This window comes from Lepisosteus oculatus, chromosome 13 (assembly GCF_040954835.1).
Source record: "Lepisosteus oculatus isolate fLepOcu1 chromosome 13, fLepOcu1.hap2, whole genome shotgun sequence".
NCBI classification, from domain to species: domain Eukaryota; kingdom Metazoa; phylum Chordata; class Actinopteri; order Semionotiformes; family Lepisosteidae; genus Lepisosteus; species Lepisosteus oculatus.
This window is the reverse complement of record NC_090708.1, coordinates 13,495,568-13,513,045: the sequence shown is the minus strand read 5'-3', so window position 1 is coordinate 13,513,045 and position 17,478 is coordinate 13,495,568. Positions and strand designations below refer to the sequence as shown.

Genomic DNA, 17,478 nt, shown 5'->3' with positions numbered 1-17,478 from the left:
ACAGCATCCATAGAGCCTTCAAAATCCCCAAACCACAGCTGTTTACAATATACTTTACAGCGCTGAAGAAACGTTTTTGAGCCCCCTAGGTTGGTCCATATTCTTGTCTATTTTAGATCTACAACATAATTAGATCTTCATGAAAGTCTTTATCAAAAAGCTGAAGATAACCACAAAGATATCAACTATGTTTTTATTATTTCATTAACAAAACGATGCAGCAGCAAAAACCTTGCATAAAAAGGAATGTGAACCCTTAGAATTAGTGATCTTTGGCACTTCCTTGAGCAGCCATTATTTCAACTAGATGTTTCCTGTAAATGTTCATCAGTCTCGCATTGGCTTTTGTTAATTTCATTCCCATTCTTCCTTATAGAACTACTTCAAGTCAAGCTTTGGAGTGTGTGGCTTTTCCTTCCCTTCCTTTCTCTTCTGTTTGCAGCAGTATGGGTTTTATGACTCCACAACCACCAACAAAGGCTCTTACATTCCACACCGGGTGACACATAGGGCTGAAAATTGTCAATAGCAGTAGCCCTCGTTAGCTAAAACCCGAGAATCATGCTATTGTCATTTACATTTCCTTCTCAGAATCCATAGTGTTTACCACGAGTCTAAAGTTCTACAAATGACATAGTTTTTACAATGATATTTCTGCCTATACTTATGCAGGCCTTGAGATGGTGTGGCACTTTTGACATCCAATGACATTTTACAATGTAATTATGAGTATACAGTAGCTCATTTTTACTAGTTATTTCTAACTCATTATTTGCATTATATACAGTACTTGCCCTTGTCCTTCCATATTTTTCCAATGCTTTACAGTACATGTCCTCTTACTCTGATTTTTATTTCCACCTGACTCTGTCAGAATGCAATCACCAATGAGTCAACATTTTTTTTTTCCAGTTGTGTAGCCGACTTTACGATAAAAAATAATTGCACAACAATTGCACAATTGCCGAAAAATCTTTCTGAAATCGCATGAAGTAAAGGCCAAATGAACCGTCGCTTTAAACCGGCAGTTTTCGGTTCACAATTTTTCTGACAAGACTTTTTAGAAGGTTTACAGCTACTGGATTAAGTAACACCCACCCGGCCGACCCATTCCAATCTTCTCCAAGTCCTCATTCTTGACGTAGTCAAAGTGAGAGAGGCGGGTGACGTTGAGGTCGTCGCGGATGCGCAGGAAGTACTGCTGCAGCTGTACCTCCATCAAGAGTTCCAGAAGCCACTCCGTCCCCTCATCTGACTGCATGCTACTGCCCAGCTTCTGCCGAGGAGCACACAGAGAACAACATCACAACATGCCACACTGTCACGTGCGCTCAGCAACTTTCAGTTACATTGCGAAAACTGGTCTGTTCTAGAGATACAAATTATTGCCGCACTGACACGTCCGGTTGCAGATGGGATTGACACCAGAAGCCTGACACTTTTTGTTCAGTATCTGACCTTTTTTCCAATAGCTGAGCTGTTGCACGTTATTTCGAGATTATTGTAATTCTTTTATACACAGTAAATACTCACCTGTAAACATCTAGAAGCTTGCTTTCATTCAAGTATCTACTGCACCATTTTGTAGTGCTGAAAATTATTCTCATTGGCATAATCCAGCCATTTTGGTAGGAGTTAAGATAAGGAAGTAGATTTCCCTCCCTTTTCTTAGCTTTCTTGTTCAGCACACAGGACATCAGCTGCTTTCAATTACTTTGCAATCCCCCACCCCAGCCCTCTCCCTGTGGCCACTTCAGATTCAATCGCGTTGAGAAGGATACTCTGGAGTACTTTGTTGAACATTGTTCATCACAGCTGTACCCCTGTCACAACCCCTGACACTCAAGAACCTGAGGTTTCTTAATGGGGTGACTGAAATGTCAGAGGCATTTGTGTTTGTTATCTTCAGCTGTTATTTCTGCTTGCAAGCTATACTCAGAGTAAAAAAAAATAGTTCCGATGTATAATTTCATACAGCACCTTCCAAACCTTTTTGGCCATTAATAATCTTTCAAACAAAGACAGCATGTTATGTCATGGGGCTACATGCACAGTGTACACTGAACCTACCCTCTATATCATTCCATTATTGTCCGTAATAGAGCTGGCACTGGATGGTAGTTACTTTTTAGGCATTACCAAGTCTCAAGGGGCCAAACAAGCTTTGTCTGAGTAAAGTCAGTCGACATTTATTTTCAGCGGCACTTTGGCCACTATACTATAGAAGCTAGGGTACAGTACAGAAAACAGGGTCAAGGAAAGTGTGATTACAATTAATTTAGCCCAGATGATCCACTTGCACCAGTAAATTTGATTTTATTGTAGCACCTCTTACCAGCCACTGAGTTGGTGGGCTCATCCTGAATAAACAAATCTGCCAGTGGTTGGCTCAGGCCTTGGGACCACTGTGTTGTTTATCTCCATGGAAACCTCCTGTCCCAGAGAATCCAAGTCACGAATCCCTGTCATACACAGCAGCTTTTTATAGATGGAATTATGCAGCTCCAGTCTCACTCACAGGGATTGCATTGAGGTACTCGTATTTTTTCAGACAACATCTTAAAACTAGCTGGCAAAACAAATCCTAAAAATCTGTATTAAATTAAAAAAAATTAAAGCCAAGCTTTAAAGCCAATGTTGTCGAGTCCTGAGTGGAACATTACCTTCATGTATACAGTATAAAAAAGCATCACATGTCAAGATACAGCAGACTGAAGCAAAAAAGTAGATTTGATGAAATGTGAAACTTGTTTCTTCCACTTTTTTTTTACCTAAAGATGACACTGTGCTTGTAAAATTGGTGTGTATTTAGGACAACATTCCATCTCCAAAAAAGCACGGAGAACAATGTTGTCTTGTGTCTTGCTGGAGTTCCGGTGGTAAAGAGACAAGGGTCAGGTCAGGGGTCAAAATGATCCCAACGTCTGCCCTTTCTTGTTAAGCAGTCAATGGTCTTGCCAGTCAGAAGATTGCATCCTACTGCCCATGATCATAATGAATCAGAGACGTTGTCAGCACTAAGTTGAAGCACACTCATGCTTGACAGAAGCACTGCTTAAAGGGAATGTTTCACTTTCCCTCCACAAGCCTCTGTCTCCCTTCCCTTACAAGGGCCAGCTCAGAAATGCACTGCCTGTGGCCGTCTAATCACAATGGCCCTGTGGCTTTTGGACAGCCAGGCATTACTGTAAAGAAGCACTGCGAACACACGCTGAAGGTATGATACAATGCCTGTGATTACACAGCACTTAGGTCATAATGAAACAGTTACTGTACCAAAAGTAATGGCTCAGCATTTCTCTCAGCACCTTTCAAAGTATAGCCATTATGTTCTTTATACGTCTCTCAAAAAACAAAACGAACATCATGTTGGCTGAGACCAAATAACCAAATAACAGTTCACGAGGGTTGTGGTCAAAATAATATTTTGTTAGTTGAGAATTTTCCTTTAGATGACACATCCATAAAAGGCATACATACTATAAATCCGACTTCCTAAACGAAAACTGGAAAATTGGTTGGATCACCTGAGATTGCAAATAGCTTCCACATAAATCTCTTCATCATTCATTTAGAGCTGGCATATCTAAGCCACTCCCTTTTTTTATTGACCCACATCCCGAAAACAGAAAACAGATGAAGGCAGTCAAACATAGTAAAAAGTAAATTCTCCAAGAATTAATGAAGGAGGTTTTCAAATGCGTCGGGCAGAAAAACATTTTTTTCAGAACCTAAAAAGTTCCTGTTTATGGCGCTAACTGCAGCTGTTCACAAAAAGAAGACAAGAAACTAAAACATATCGATGCACAATGTGTGCTTTTCAAAATTCCGTGGGACTGGCGGAAGCTGAACATACTTTTTGTCCTGTGTTACTTTTGACACTGGTGTGGTGAATGTAAAATCATTACTACTGTCTCTCAGAAGGTTTCCTGGCCATATAGTACAGCACCATTAAGAGACAAATGGCCTCTGACTGCAAATTGTATGGGACTTTAATAAATCACCTGGTTTCATTCTTGCAGACAACATCCTCATCAGAGGAAACACCATTTGTTCATTTCTCATTTTGAGACTTAGTGTACTGATTAGGTTGTTTTGCATGAATATTTACAGCACGCAAACATTACAATTGTCACAAAAATAAAGTTGCATCTACTCTCACTTTCAAACATGCAGTTGACTGAGAGTGAATAATCTTATTCCAGAGGTTAAGACAACAGGTGAACATCTATCCTTAATGTACAGAGGTCTGAAAAGGACTTTATCTTTCATATACAGTATTAGCAATGTATACAACTGCAGAATATATACATTTAGCTAACAAAAAATAGAAGTACTGCATTGATTTCCCATGAAATCTGCATCTTTTAATCAGAATATACTGTAGAATATACTCTTACAATTTCATTCCCATTATTTGATTTCAAATGTGAAAACGACATTACTTAGCAATATTATTTTTAGCTCGAAATGAAAAGAAATAAAAATATGTGCAAGAAATCACTGAGGTGGAATTAAAATAGCACACTATTACAACGAAAAACAAATGTACATGATAAGACATTCACATATAGTACATGCTATTCCATAAAAAGAACTGAAGTGAACATTTGATAATTCAGGCTAAGGTACAGTGGGGCCAAAGTGTGCTTCCAAAGTAAGAGGCAACATACTGTATTGTGTTCTCTGAGACACAGAAAACAGAACAAATACGATCTTTTAGAAAGCAGACTGCAGAAAAAACAATCAATCAACGGAGCATTAAATACATAAGCTGACTTGAAAGAATTATTGCTGTATCAACGTACAGTAAGCCATTAACAAGAGCATAATCTTCCTGTCTTCCGAAAGGATGTTGTACAGCATGGTGTTGTCTTACAAAAGTACTGTTTTACTGTAAGCCCATGTCCAAAGAACACACCCAATTAATGAGAAACAGCCACCAAATTGTACATTTACTTCAGTGGTATTTCTAGAGTAGGCTTTTAATGATGTTTAGATCATAGTATGAATAAACTGCTTACTGTGTTTCTTTTCTAAATTATTTTCTTTCATTGGGACATTCAGGCATTTTATTTGCACATTATGGAAAGAAACGCAAACCCTTTTGATAAACCAAAACCATCATAACTCCAACTTACTCGATACACATGAAAATGTGCAAAAAAGGGGATTGATTTCTTCAGCTTGTCAAAGCGACGCATCCTTGCTCCAGGGTTATGCGGTGTTTGTATAAAAACACACTCAATGTCTGAACCCTTAGCATCAAGGTCGGAAGAATTCAGGCCTGAGATTCTTCACTGCAAACAAAGAATTTCCTGCTAACCTACACAGAGAAGGTAGTTCAGAACTCATAAAGAAAAAAATCCATAAACACAATTCCCCTCCCAAGGATTCCATTTTTTTAAATCGGGTTCACCATCAGATTCCATTAAATGGTCCACAGTTAGAAAGTCCCAAGAGAGACTGTTAAAACCTTGTTTTTTTTAAAAAAGCAGCATCTTCAGATCCAGTCCATACACTTCCAAAGTCTTGTAACCGGACTGGCACTTCGCATTCAGATTGACAACTCATGAAACCCCCAACATTCCTTGTAGCTTTTCCTGCAAATGCCCTGTTTTGTACTTTTTTCCCTTTCTTCAATTCATATATCCAGTCCATAATTCCCTACAAATAGAAGCACAGCCTATTCTAGCGGTCTCTCTTTTGAGATCTGATCTTGCTTCTGATGTAAGGGAAGAAAAAAAAAGCTTTCTCCACTTTGGATTGCCTGTTACTTCTTTTAACTAAGTTGGCTATATCTTCTCCCCCTGCCTGTCTGCAGCAGTGTGGTTTTGTAATTCCTGCGTTAGGCAGCTCCCGACAGCACTGTATGTGCCCCCTGTCCTGCTGCCTGCCTAGTTTAGCTTGCTGGTTAAACAGAGACTCTATGGTATTCGGATGGAATACTATTTGATCAAAAGCCAAGAGGTCAGATTTAACTGCAGGATGGAGAGTTCATTTCCTGTGGGCCCCCTTCTCTCCCTCTCTCTCTCACTCACTCTTTTTCTGCACTACTGTAGTCTCCACTCCCCCGCAGCCCAATATATCTTATTTTGTTCTTGTTTAGTTTCCTCTTTACGCCTTCCCCAAAATGTTATCTTTCTACACAACAATGTAAGTCCTGCTTGTACTACGGAGTGGGCTTTCCTTTGTCAGCATCGCTTTTTGTTCCATTCGTTCACATTCTCAACCTTAAGTACAAGCCATAAAGTAAAAAGTGGACACAAGCATGGCACAATATGCAATGAAAAACACCAAAAGAAAACTAAAGGTATAAAAAAGAATGGTTTGCAAGGGACTTTTCGAGTCATTGGAAGTGTGTAAAGAAGAATGGGAATTCAGATTTTCGGAACTGAAATTTCACAAGCATTAGCCAAGGAATAAGATCATTGTTCATGAGAATGATCAGAGAGACTTATCTCTTTTGGAATGACTGTAGCTGGATTTTTCCAATATACTGTAAGTTCACCAACACAAAACTAATTTTCCATCATGATAAATGACAGCAAATGTACAGTTAATGTCACTAAATGCCATTCCATACAAGTAACAATAAATGCAATAGCACGGTTGACCTTTTAAAATAGTCTCCTAAATATGAAAGAACCATTAAAATTACATACCGTAGAAAGAACATGTATTCACAGGTCCCAAAAGTCTACCTAAATCAAGTTGTCTGCTAGTGTTTCTGCATGTAATACTTTTGTAATATATGATACTTTACGTTTAGCAATCATAATGAATGCAATAAAACATCTGAAACTGGAAGGCATAAGGAAGCAGTTTGTTTCCATAAAAAAAAAATACAAATGAAAACAATGCCAATGCAAGCTGAAACCAAATTTGAACCCAATTTAAACTTCCTGCAAAAGGAGTTCTGCTGCAGATTCCATCTCCAGAGAAAGCGTAGCCCAAAGTCCCTTTCTTGATATATATTATGTGGAACTTGTTTAATTTATTAAAACTTATTCTGTCTTTGTCCAGCTTCACATAATAGACTGAGCAACATAAAACAAGCAAGAGAGGCGCTAAGAAAAACATGAGAAGAAGAAAGCAAGCTCTATGACAGCTTAGAGAGCATTTCGAGGTTATGATCATCACTCTACATCGTAACATAAACACTGAAAATAACAGAGAACAGGGAATGCCATCTTGAATAACTGAAGCCCATGTTGATCAACAGTGCCTAGAAACCTAGCTCAGACTTGTAAGAGATGACCTAATATCTCAGGGGAGCGCTGTATTTGACACTACAATAAAGGAAAACTGTCCTTCAACAATAAATCTGCTTGTTCTCCTGTCACTTTGGCTTAATGAGTAACATCTGCAGGCTTCCAAACTATCCGTGAATATCCTTTGGTACCAGACACACTGGTGCTAATTTCTTTCCAGAGCAGCTGCACTTAAAGACAATTGTTGAGGCAAACACTTAATTCTCCAGACTGCAAATATCTCCTAACTCTGATGAAGAAAGCAACAATTTTATTAAAAATAGTGACCACAATCAATCATTCATTAATTGTATTAGTGCTTTTATTTTTGGATGGCGGGGAGGTTATATAATTTTTATAGTACTATTATAAGAATATGATGAAAAATATTTAAGAAAAATAAATGGTCTGTTCAATTAGATCTACTGTATATGGAGTGGCATTTTTCAACTCAGCCACAAGATGGCATCAAACTCCTTGTTACAAAAATACAGGTCCACTGCAAGTTGTGAATTTTGTAGGGGTAAATGACAATACAATCATCCCCCATGAATATGAAGAAATAAAAAGTATCTGGAGTAATTTTGTATTTCATTTTACTAGATCATTTTCAGTTACCCATGTTTTAAATACTGCAACTTGATCAAAATACATCATAATCTGCGCTGGTTACAAATCTAATGTTCATATGTACTGTAAAAGTAACGGACTACAATGGCATATTTGATTAGCAAATGAGAACAACTGTATGAAGACAGTAAGTAGTCAAAATGCTTTTAAAATATTAGGGCATCTTTAAAATACATCTCAGTCTGGGGATTATGGCGCCAAGTGGTATGAAAAAAAATCAAACCGTGTGCCACAGTATACAGTTTAATATCAGTTTGAAAATATTTTTTCTTGTGCTACACATCATAACTGTGGATCTAAAAGAGCAAAAATTCAATTTCTACACAGCAGTAAATTGTTGTACGTTTCATAATATGGGTAAAAGATGTACTACACAATTGTATTCAGAATTAACTAGTTAAAACAACATCGTTTTTTGTTCAGCTTCAATTGATAATTTTATACCGTTTTGGATGAATTGTCACATAAGGATCCATAAATAATATATAGTATCAAAAAGAAAAGGATATAGTTAGCAGCTAAAATCCTTCAACTTTCAGTTCCTTGAAAAATGATTTAATGTACAGTATATGGAAAAGGCAGAATAGTGGAAGGCTCTCAGGCAATATTTAGTGCCCATTTAAGCTTAGAATCGTTTTGTACAGGATATGTACACTCTCAGCTACAAAATACTAACAACTTCAAATGAACTTAAAGCAGTACAGAAACAATCCCAGTCATTGTGCTGCATTGTGGAGTGAGTCCAACCCTACAGTCTTCACATTTGAAGAGAGTGTCAAGTGCTAATTTCACAGAGCCTACAGGCTTTAAGTACACAAGTACACTACTAAGCTGAATAACAAGTAATACAAACATAACATACAATATTCCATTCATAAATGGCAAATTTTTATAAGTGTGTTAATGTACTTGAACCTTTGTTTCACCTTGTAGAGGAGTGTTTGCCTTAGCACCTGAAAAAGCCAATTTAACCATGTGCAAACTTTTGTTTCGAAACTGAGCTTACATGTTTGGTACATTCTGTTGGTGAATGTGTTCCCAAATGTTTTAGGCTGCACATCTTTAACAGGTTCCTAGTGGCCATGTTTTGTCCTTGAAATTCATCCCACACCTCAATGCGGAGGTAGGCAGACAGCTACAGCTGTGCATCTGTGATTCCACCCAATCGTTACAGAGAAACCTACTTGCTGTAGTAGCAAAGCACTAAATGGCAACGCATCATTAACAATTCAATAAGTACTCATCAGGAATGGGAAAACTGTTTTTAAATACAAATAAAAGATTCTTGTAGGAAATAATTTTAAACTCCTAGCCATCGAGGATATATACAATCCTGACCTTATGTTCAACTCCAGCAAAGGTCTGACAATGAAAAATTCAGCAAATCAAATTCCTTTAAGAAGTAACAATATTAAAACATGCCGCTACTGTTTGTTTTCCATTCATTTCAAATGGTCTATTCTATTCATTCTGTGACAGACATATAAATTCTACTTCAGTACAACAGCTAGATTAAAGCGGTTTACATCAGTCTCTGCACTAGGGGGTAAAGATTTAGTTCAGACTGCCCTCGAGACAAGCTGGGCACCACACAAGCTGTTTTAAAATTAAATTCTTCAGCAGGGGGTAGCTTAGTACCAGAAACAAAGCTCTTTTTTTCTGGGGTTTTTTCTTTCAGGGGATGAATTAAAAAACAAAGAGATGATCAGACTTAAGACACTGGTGCTGTGTTAATACCACAGTGCGCAAGGTCAAGAAGGACACAGAGGGCTTGTGCTTTCAGTGCAGGGGAGACACAGGTGGGATGAGTCATCACACCCCTGTGCAGAATACTGTCTGAACAGAACAATTGTAACATTTGGTTTGAGAATCATGTACGTACGCTGGACTGAAAGCACAGTGCTTTACATACTGTATGTGGTGACACAGTAAAAATGCATTCTATACACACATCAAAAAATAAAGTTCCATACAGTACTTATACAGTAAAGAATGCATCAACAGTAAGAACTGCATTATAAAAATAAGATTTTACCTTCTTTCAGTTGCACAGAAGTAATCTTAATTAAGAAAACAAGAACCAGTGTCAAGACACTATATACAGTAGTATATACTGGTTGTCATAGAGGGTTGTCAGGCTCATTCAGTGACCTATTTAACTTCTATCTTTGCAGTGTGGATTTACAGATTGGGTTAGCAACAGCTAGGAACTATTCTGCATTAGAAAGAAACCTCAATATTCTTGGCAGGGCACAGACAGGCAAGGAGAGTTAACAGCCCTCTAACTCAGAAAGTTGGTGTTTGGTTAGAGAGAAATATGCAGGACAATGTGTTTTGGATCAGCAATACAGCCGCTGGTTTGGATAGACAGGACTCCACGTTCCAATGCTGAAATGTCTGCTTCTAATCAAAAGTACAGAAGAATAAGAAAAACAGAATAAAACACACGTACAACAATGCCCAGAGAGTTCTGTTAATATCATAATACATGAACCATCAAACGTCAGTTTACGAGGGACCTTTTAAAATTACTATGACTTTAGGAAAAGAGTCATAAGCCAATACATTAAGGGTGCATTTACTGTACAGTATATCCAGTGAAGAGATGAGGCAGCAACAGCTGTAGGGAAATCACCTGACACAGCAGAATTTTAAAACCACAGGAATGGTCACTTGCATCACGCCATAGGCAAATTATGGATCTTCACTTTCCCCACATCTGTCCTCAAACAAGATCAATACTTGCTCAGAAAGATATTGTGCGTAAATGACTTTAATAAAATCAATTCAGACCATCTATTGGTCTATTTTCTTTAGTCCATAAACTGCATAAAAGCTTAATTTAGCTTTCTCTGCGAATAGTGTCTGAAGCAAAGCAAAGCAAAGCGATACATTGATCTCTATAGATACTGTACTACATCACAGTATTGTCCAGGTTTTACTGATGTTATCTGTTAATCAATTAAAATAGCATAGAAAACACCTACACATTCTGACTGGTTTGTCCTATGAATAATTGTACTGTTAGTGTTTAATCAAAAACCCTGCACACAAACGTCTGCAGTATATTTCAAAACCATCCCTGAAAAATTAAATGTGGTATATTCTTTCCTGGCCATGTGAGACTGGGTTAATGCTTCTGTTTCATATTCATACTGTATAACACAAATGCCCGAATGTCCCTAGTTCTTCTTTCTCAGAAGTCTAAGTTCCTTCATGACATAGTTAGACTAGGCTGGTACCTACTGGCACAACCCATGTATGAGTGAGTGTTCTTTGGGCTCAGCGATGAAAAAGACCAAACAAAAGGTTACTATCAAGTACAATATTGCTTTCTGTCTTCTTCAACACACATTATCATGTACCGTGTAATCTCAGAATGACACCAAGTGTGCAGTCACATTTGAGTCATCTTTCATGGAATTGATAATACATTGTTATCTTACATGCTAACACGAACATTATACAAGTTGCACTTGGAATTTTGTTTTTAAATCTGACCTCTGCACTGGGCTATTATTTAATTTTTTAATATCAGAATAGGGCTCAAAGTATTCTAACAAACTTGATTTTCTCTTTTATTTATTACACAGCTAATTTAATTAACACACAAAAACAGTTCCTAAAACTAACCTCCTACAGTATGCACAACAGCTCAGCAATTTTAACAGAGAATAAATCTTATACCTCCTCTTCATCACTCGGTAATCGTTGATATTCTGAGTCTCCCATGTTGATGTCACTGTCTTCTTAATATATGGGTCTCCAGGAAGTCTGTCTCTTGCACTGTAGGGCAATAGCAATGTTCATCTGCTATCCTATTGTTTGCATTGAAGAGGCTGGTTTTTTGTTTTGTAATTGTAAATATTCACTGTAGATAAAGGATGTCTTCTGTTGCCTCCTCACCTTTTTTCCCCTAATATGTCATGCAGGAGGTGTCTGAACTGCAGCTTTACCCCTTACTGCAGGTTTCAGCTCTAATGCTTTAACACTGCACAGCTTAGAATCTTCAGGGAGAACTTCATCAGAATGCATCTGACAGTCACAGGCCACAACTCGAGAACCACTGGAAAAATATCCACTTCATTGATTTTGTTTGCATTTTTTTCTTTTTCTCCCCCCAAGACTTCGTGATAGCCGCCCGCTTCGGCTGCCAGCTTACAACTTTGGTCCCACTGAAATTTCAAATGGAGCTCCGACTGCTCGGCTGATGCCAAAGACTAACCGTCATCTTTTTTCCCCCAACTTATCTCTGAGCTGTAACCACGCAACACAATTTGCCAATTATATACAGGGTGGTGGTCTTTAACCAATGAATGAAAACAAAGACCTGCAGCTAATACTCTCCTGCTTCAGAGGCTCAAAGGAAAGAGGAATGTCTGCAAAAACATCTCTGTGCATTGAGCTAATGTGGCATCCGTGAGTCTATGTACCAGACTTCCTGGATGGAAGAGAGCTACAGTATCTACACTATTTCTAATCTTTTATTTGCACAGGGCTTGCCTTTGACTACCTTGCCTTTTTCTACCTTAGAAATAGTGATGCACCCGCAAGCTCTCTGTGTGCATTTAATGCATCACCTCACTGGCTTTAATTTCCTCGTTTTCAAATCCTGTCCTAAAAATGTGTTGTGATTCTGGCTATTCATTTTCTCCTCACCTCACCTTTTGCTGTATTGCTTTTTTTTATTTTGGAAGAACATTGTGTTCACATGACGCATCCAATTTGTGATAAATTCTTATTTGGCCAAACCACTGTGCGTTTAATACTGTACTGTATGTAGGCTGACAGAATAATACCCAGAACAACCAGTTGGTAATATCACTGCATCACTGCTCACAGTAAATTCCAATTCAGATTTCTCACATACTGTAGCATTTTTCCACCTCTTCCTAAACAGTGGAATGTTTTCCATGAATTAGAAACAAAAGTGCGGTTCTTTTCCTCATTTCTTCCATTATGGCATTCCAAGTCAAGGCTGTTCGCGGCACAACAACAACAAAAAAAAAGGCTGTCCTGGGCTGCAATCAGAAATACTGCGCTGTACTTAAGCCTCAGTCCTCAACAAATGCCAGATGACCAACTTGGCCTATTTCTATTTCATAAATCGTCTGTTTTTGTATTCCTCTTCGGTGTGATCAGCCTGCCTCCCCAGAGCAGATCCAGCCCCCGCAAACACACAGCTGAATTAAGAGTAGTCCTTGGTACGGGCTCAAGCTTCACATCTGCATCAGCAAAAAAAAATTAAATCTATTGTTACCATGCGATTATATCCTTTTTTTAATGTTACCGCCCACTCCCCCCACTCCTCCTCCTCCCCCTCCACCTCATCTACATTGCCTGTTTGTCTAGCAACTAGCAGACCAAATCTGGCAGCTGGAGAGGACAGAGCGAGGGCATCGCCGCATTACTGAACAGTGATGGCTACCGCAGTACTGTACCACTCACTGCATCCGCTTATCTCTTACTGTATGTGTAGTCTGTCCTCAGCTGTTGGCAAACCTGCACCGTTTCACAAGCCACCCAGAAATCTCTTGTGCGTTGCAAGAGAAAACGGCATCAGTTCTGCTTTTTTGAGTCTCCCATGTCTCAGTTTTCTGCTTTATTTCTCCCCCTCCCTTTATCGGTCTCTTGTGGTCCCAGTACTCACCCCTCCCACTTACTCCACTTTCTCCAGATGGCTGCAGAGCCCAGAGAAATGTCATTATACGTGTCTCCCCCACACCCCCCTACCAATGTTACAAGATATTCTAGTGAAGATGAAAACAGGCTCACCTCACAAACAGAGATGGGAACACAGAATGTGTGTGTGTGTGTGTGTTTTTTAAGAAAGGCAGAGGTAGTGTCCATGCTACCCACTGTTTCCCTGATGAAATTAACACGCTCCATTAGGCAGGACATTGGGGGTGGACAGCCTGCTCCGTAAAAAAAGCCTTCCAGCAAAAATTAATCAACTCAGTTAACCGTTTCATGGCTGACAGCAGTTCTAGAGAGCTTGCTTTAAGGAGGAAGCAAACGTATATACTGTGCATTCACCGGCTATTTTGATAATGCCCGACAGCCAAGAATCCTGTTTTTCTGGGAAGTCCTTGGTATGGATGTGGAGCGGTACCTTTATTTACGGTTTGTGTAACTTTGTGCACTAATGGCCCCGTTTTAGGCTGTAGCATCTACTTCTAAAATACCACTGAGGAGGATGATAGAGAGAGGTGGGAAGTGTTAAAACCACCACTTTGATAAATTTGATATCCTCGCATTAAACACTATAAACACGACATTTTGCCATGTCATAATCCGTACTGGAACTAAAAAGACAGTTTGGTCTTCCAGCCTACTCAAAAGTTGAGACTTCTGGGTATTTACCATCACTTTCCCGAAGGTATGCAAGCTGACTACAGAATAAAGATATAGCAAAAAACTGTCAAAGAGCTACCCTCTTAATCCCTAGCAAATACAGGGCAGGAATTTAAATATTAAGCATTCAGTGATGTTGATAATCCTCTATTTATTTGCCTTTTTTTAGAGCAGATTCCAATATATGTCAGTTTGCCTTTCAGAAGATAAACAGCAGAGGAAGAGTGACACAAAGAATGTCTAACATATTAGTATCCTAAAAAATGCTGCTTGATATGATCAGAGTCCCCAAAAAAGAACACAAATTTCTGAAAATGGAACAGAGACTTCAAAGTGAAAAATACAACATACAGTACATTTCAGTGGAAAAAGTAGGCTAAATTCCATAGGGAACCTCCTCTCACTATGTTCGTGCAATGAAAATAAAAAATATACCGGATACCCATACAATTCTTTAACGATTAAAAAGAACTTGACTGGATTGGCAATATTTAAAATATTCCACCACCTGCAATTCAACACTTCCTTAATAGTCCAGATATGGATCCTAATGTTTTTATGGTGATTCATCTTGCCCTACTGTGTTGCCCTACTGCTGTGTTTGATGCTGCTTTTAAGAGAAGCATGAAGATAACCATTAGGTTTTTCTTTATAAGTGAACCAACAATCAGCTGATGTTTTCATCTACTTTTAGCAGCAGTACAGTGCAAATTTTAAAAAATAAGAATTATTTTCCACTTCAAAACTGATTTCATTCTTTGATTCTAATTCGCTTAACCTAAAGTTTAAAATCTGAACATGAAAAACTGAATTTACCATAAAATCTATACAGGGAATTTCAGTATAACACCCTAACCAAACAGGAGTCGTTCCTGACTTTATAACATTACTAAAAAGACCACTGTGGAAGGACTGTTAGATCAAATTAATCAAAACAAAGGGGCTTTTTTCTCTCCTTCTTTCTACTGTGTTGTGGAGGGGTATTTTGTTACCATGCAACAAATATGTTAGTTAGAGGCCCCCACCTGCTTTCCAAATACTATAATAATAGATAATAGGTAATCAGCATGATAGTAACTATTCAGAAAGAAAAGAGGAAGAAAACAAAAAAAATAAGTGTGTCATCAGTATACATTTAGAAAATTTTTTTTTTTAGAAATGTACTCAAAAGTACAATGTACAATGGCTAACAGAAACTTAGCTTCTTTTTAGGCACCCATTAAAATAAAATTAAGGATGATGACAGAAACACACCATCTGTGCTAATCTCCCCAGTGGCCTATTTGCATTAAAAGGCTGAAAAGAAAAGTCACACACTGATGAGGTCAGACTCCCTCAGATATGAGTGGGTTACATGTGTTGATTTTAGGACCTACTTAACTGCTTTACTTAAACATTCAGTGAGCAAGAAGCAAGAGAATGAACTTCCTGCTTTAAAATCCTTTCAAATAAATTTTCGTGAGTCATAAGTCAAGCTAGTGAATGACTTCAGAAAAGCTAAACCCATCTGATAATAGCAATTACACAATTTCCATGTGCTTCTTTAGCACACTACAGGTGCGTCTGAAAAAAAATGTATTTATGCAAGTAAATTAAATTATACCAACTAATACAAGCAGCCATTAAAGTGCTTTTCTATTCCTAAAATAAATCAAGTAGAGGAGGTTTTATAAAAAGCAGGAAATATTCTAAATGAGGAGTAAGTAGAAATGTATTCCACACTGAAAAGCAGAAAGAAAAAACATGTTTTGGCTGTGGAGCCTCTTCAGATGTCTGAAGGAGAGAGGGAGATAACATGATTTTCAAATCAAAACATGATTGGAAAGAGTTGAAAAGACTAAATAAAATGTAGACATGAGTAGGGACGGGTGAAAGGGGGAATGATTACAAAACTAACAAATCACACAATCTGGACACAATAAAATAGGCATACATTTAGACACTTGAATGATTTTCAATTTCTGAATTTACCTAAAACGATGCGATCATTCTACATATAACCCAGCTGAAGTGTTAAAACTACCACTAATTACACTTAATAGAGTAACTGAAGGTCTCAGTCCTTCCATAAATTCGTTTTTTATATCCATTAGTATGTATTTCATCCATTTCAGACATGTTTCCCATGGGTTTGGTTGGCCTAACAGTAAAAGGTTTGTTTACCTTTTTATCCTTAATCATAACCAGAACAAGAATTTGATTGGCTCTGCCCATGCTTTCAATGTGCAATGTGTATCATACTTAAGAAGCAATTTCCTTTGCCTTTTTTAAATCCTTCCCATATGCTAAGCTGAAGAAAGAAGTCTTTGGGTTTGTGCATAGCTGAAGGCAAAGAAGCCACAGCCATTCCAACTTCATTTCTGGGAATATTTATGTGGAAAATGCTGTTGTGTAGCTCCTTTAAACAATAAGAAACAGATTTCTCATGACTTAGACCAACAAATGATCAAACTTCCATTTGGTGTCAAAGCAACACGTTTAACATTCAAACTACAGTAAGTTTAATAAATCTAGCACACTGTACAATACCACCAAGATATACTATAATGCACAATATGCAAATTGCCAGCCATTCAATTTGTCCGACTCTTGCCAGGCATGTTTTTTTTTAAGACAGCAAATTGCCATGAACAATCCTGAGAAACATCACAAGCTTTTGATTCATTATTAAGTTCCACTTCATTCAACCTCATGATTTTGTTGTCCAAGTCATTCAAGTGCCTTCTTTTTTACCAAATCCAGGATGTGCCCAATCACATTGTCATGAACCTCACTTTATCATAAACATGGCATATCATGACCATCACGGTTAAAAAATGCTTGGTTTCAGTTTACACAACAATTTTTAAAATTTCTCACTGTCAACAAATTTCCCCTCTGTCAGAAAGCCAATATGGTGGCCAAACCATGTGACCTTACCTTTACATTCCTGCAAAAACATCAAGATTTTTCTTCAGGTGGGTCTTTCAAATTAATTTGGAAAAAATGCTGCTACTGTAGAAAGATATCTGGACAATACCAAGAGGTTCCAGGTGCTTCATTGTTTGCCCCATTTACAGACCAATACGTCTTATGACTATAAGATTATGGAAATAATCATCTGTATGGCAACAGGAAACAAAAGAACAATTAATTTAATGCAGGTGGGTGGTAGGAGGAGACAAGATGGTGGTACTTGTTGAGCCTCAAGAAATCTGTTCCACTGGAGGGAGAAAGGAGCAAGAAGGCAGCATTAAGATGG

The 17,478-nt window shown here is 38.0% G+C and overlaps 1 protein-coding gene across 6 annotated transcripts in view; it reads right to left on the bottom strand.

Moving 5' to 3' along the window:
* The window catches only part of tnk2a (tyrosine kinase, non-receptor, 2a), a 55,390-nt gene that overhangs the window by 16,863 nt on the left and 21,049 nt on the right, over positions 1-17,478 (bottom strand). For 2 of the 6 annotated variants that reach the window (XM_015361230.2, XM_015361229.2), the window contains exons 1-2: positions 5,142-7,468; positions 1,099-1,276 (exon numbers count right to left, since the gene is read on the bottom strand). In XM_015361230.2, coding sequence (XP_015216716.2) covers positions 1,099-1,276; positions 5,142-5,204 — 241 coding nt within the window. In that variant the 5' untranslated portion in view covers positions 5,205-7,468. Of the gene's footprint in view, positions 1-1,098; positions 1,277-5,141; positions 7,470-11,570; positions 13,109-13,351; positions 13,511-17,478 lie in introns of those variants that run through there. The other 4 variants (XM_015361228.2, XM_015361226.2, XM_015361231.2 and 1 more) reach the window with 4 other exon arrangements.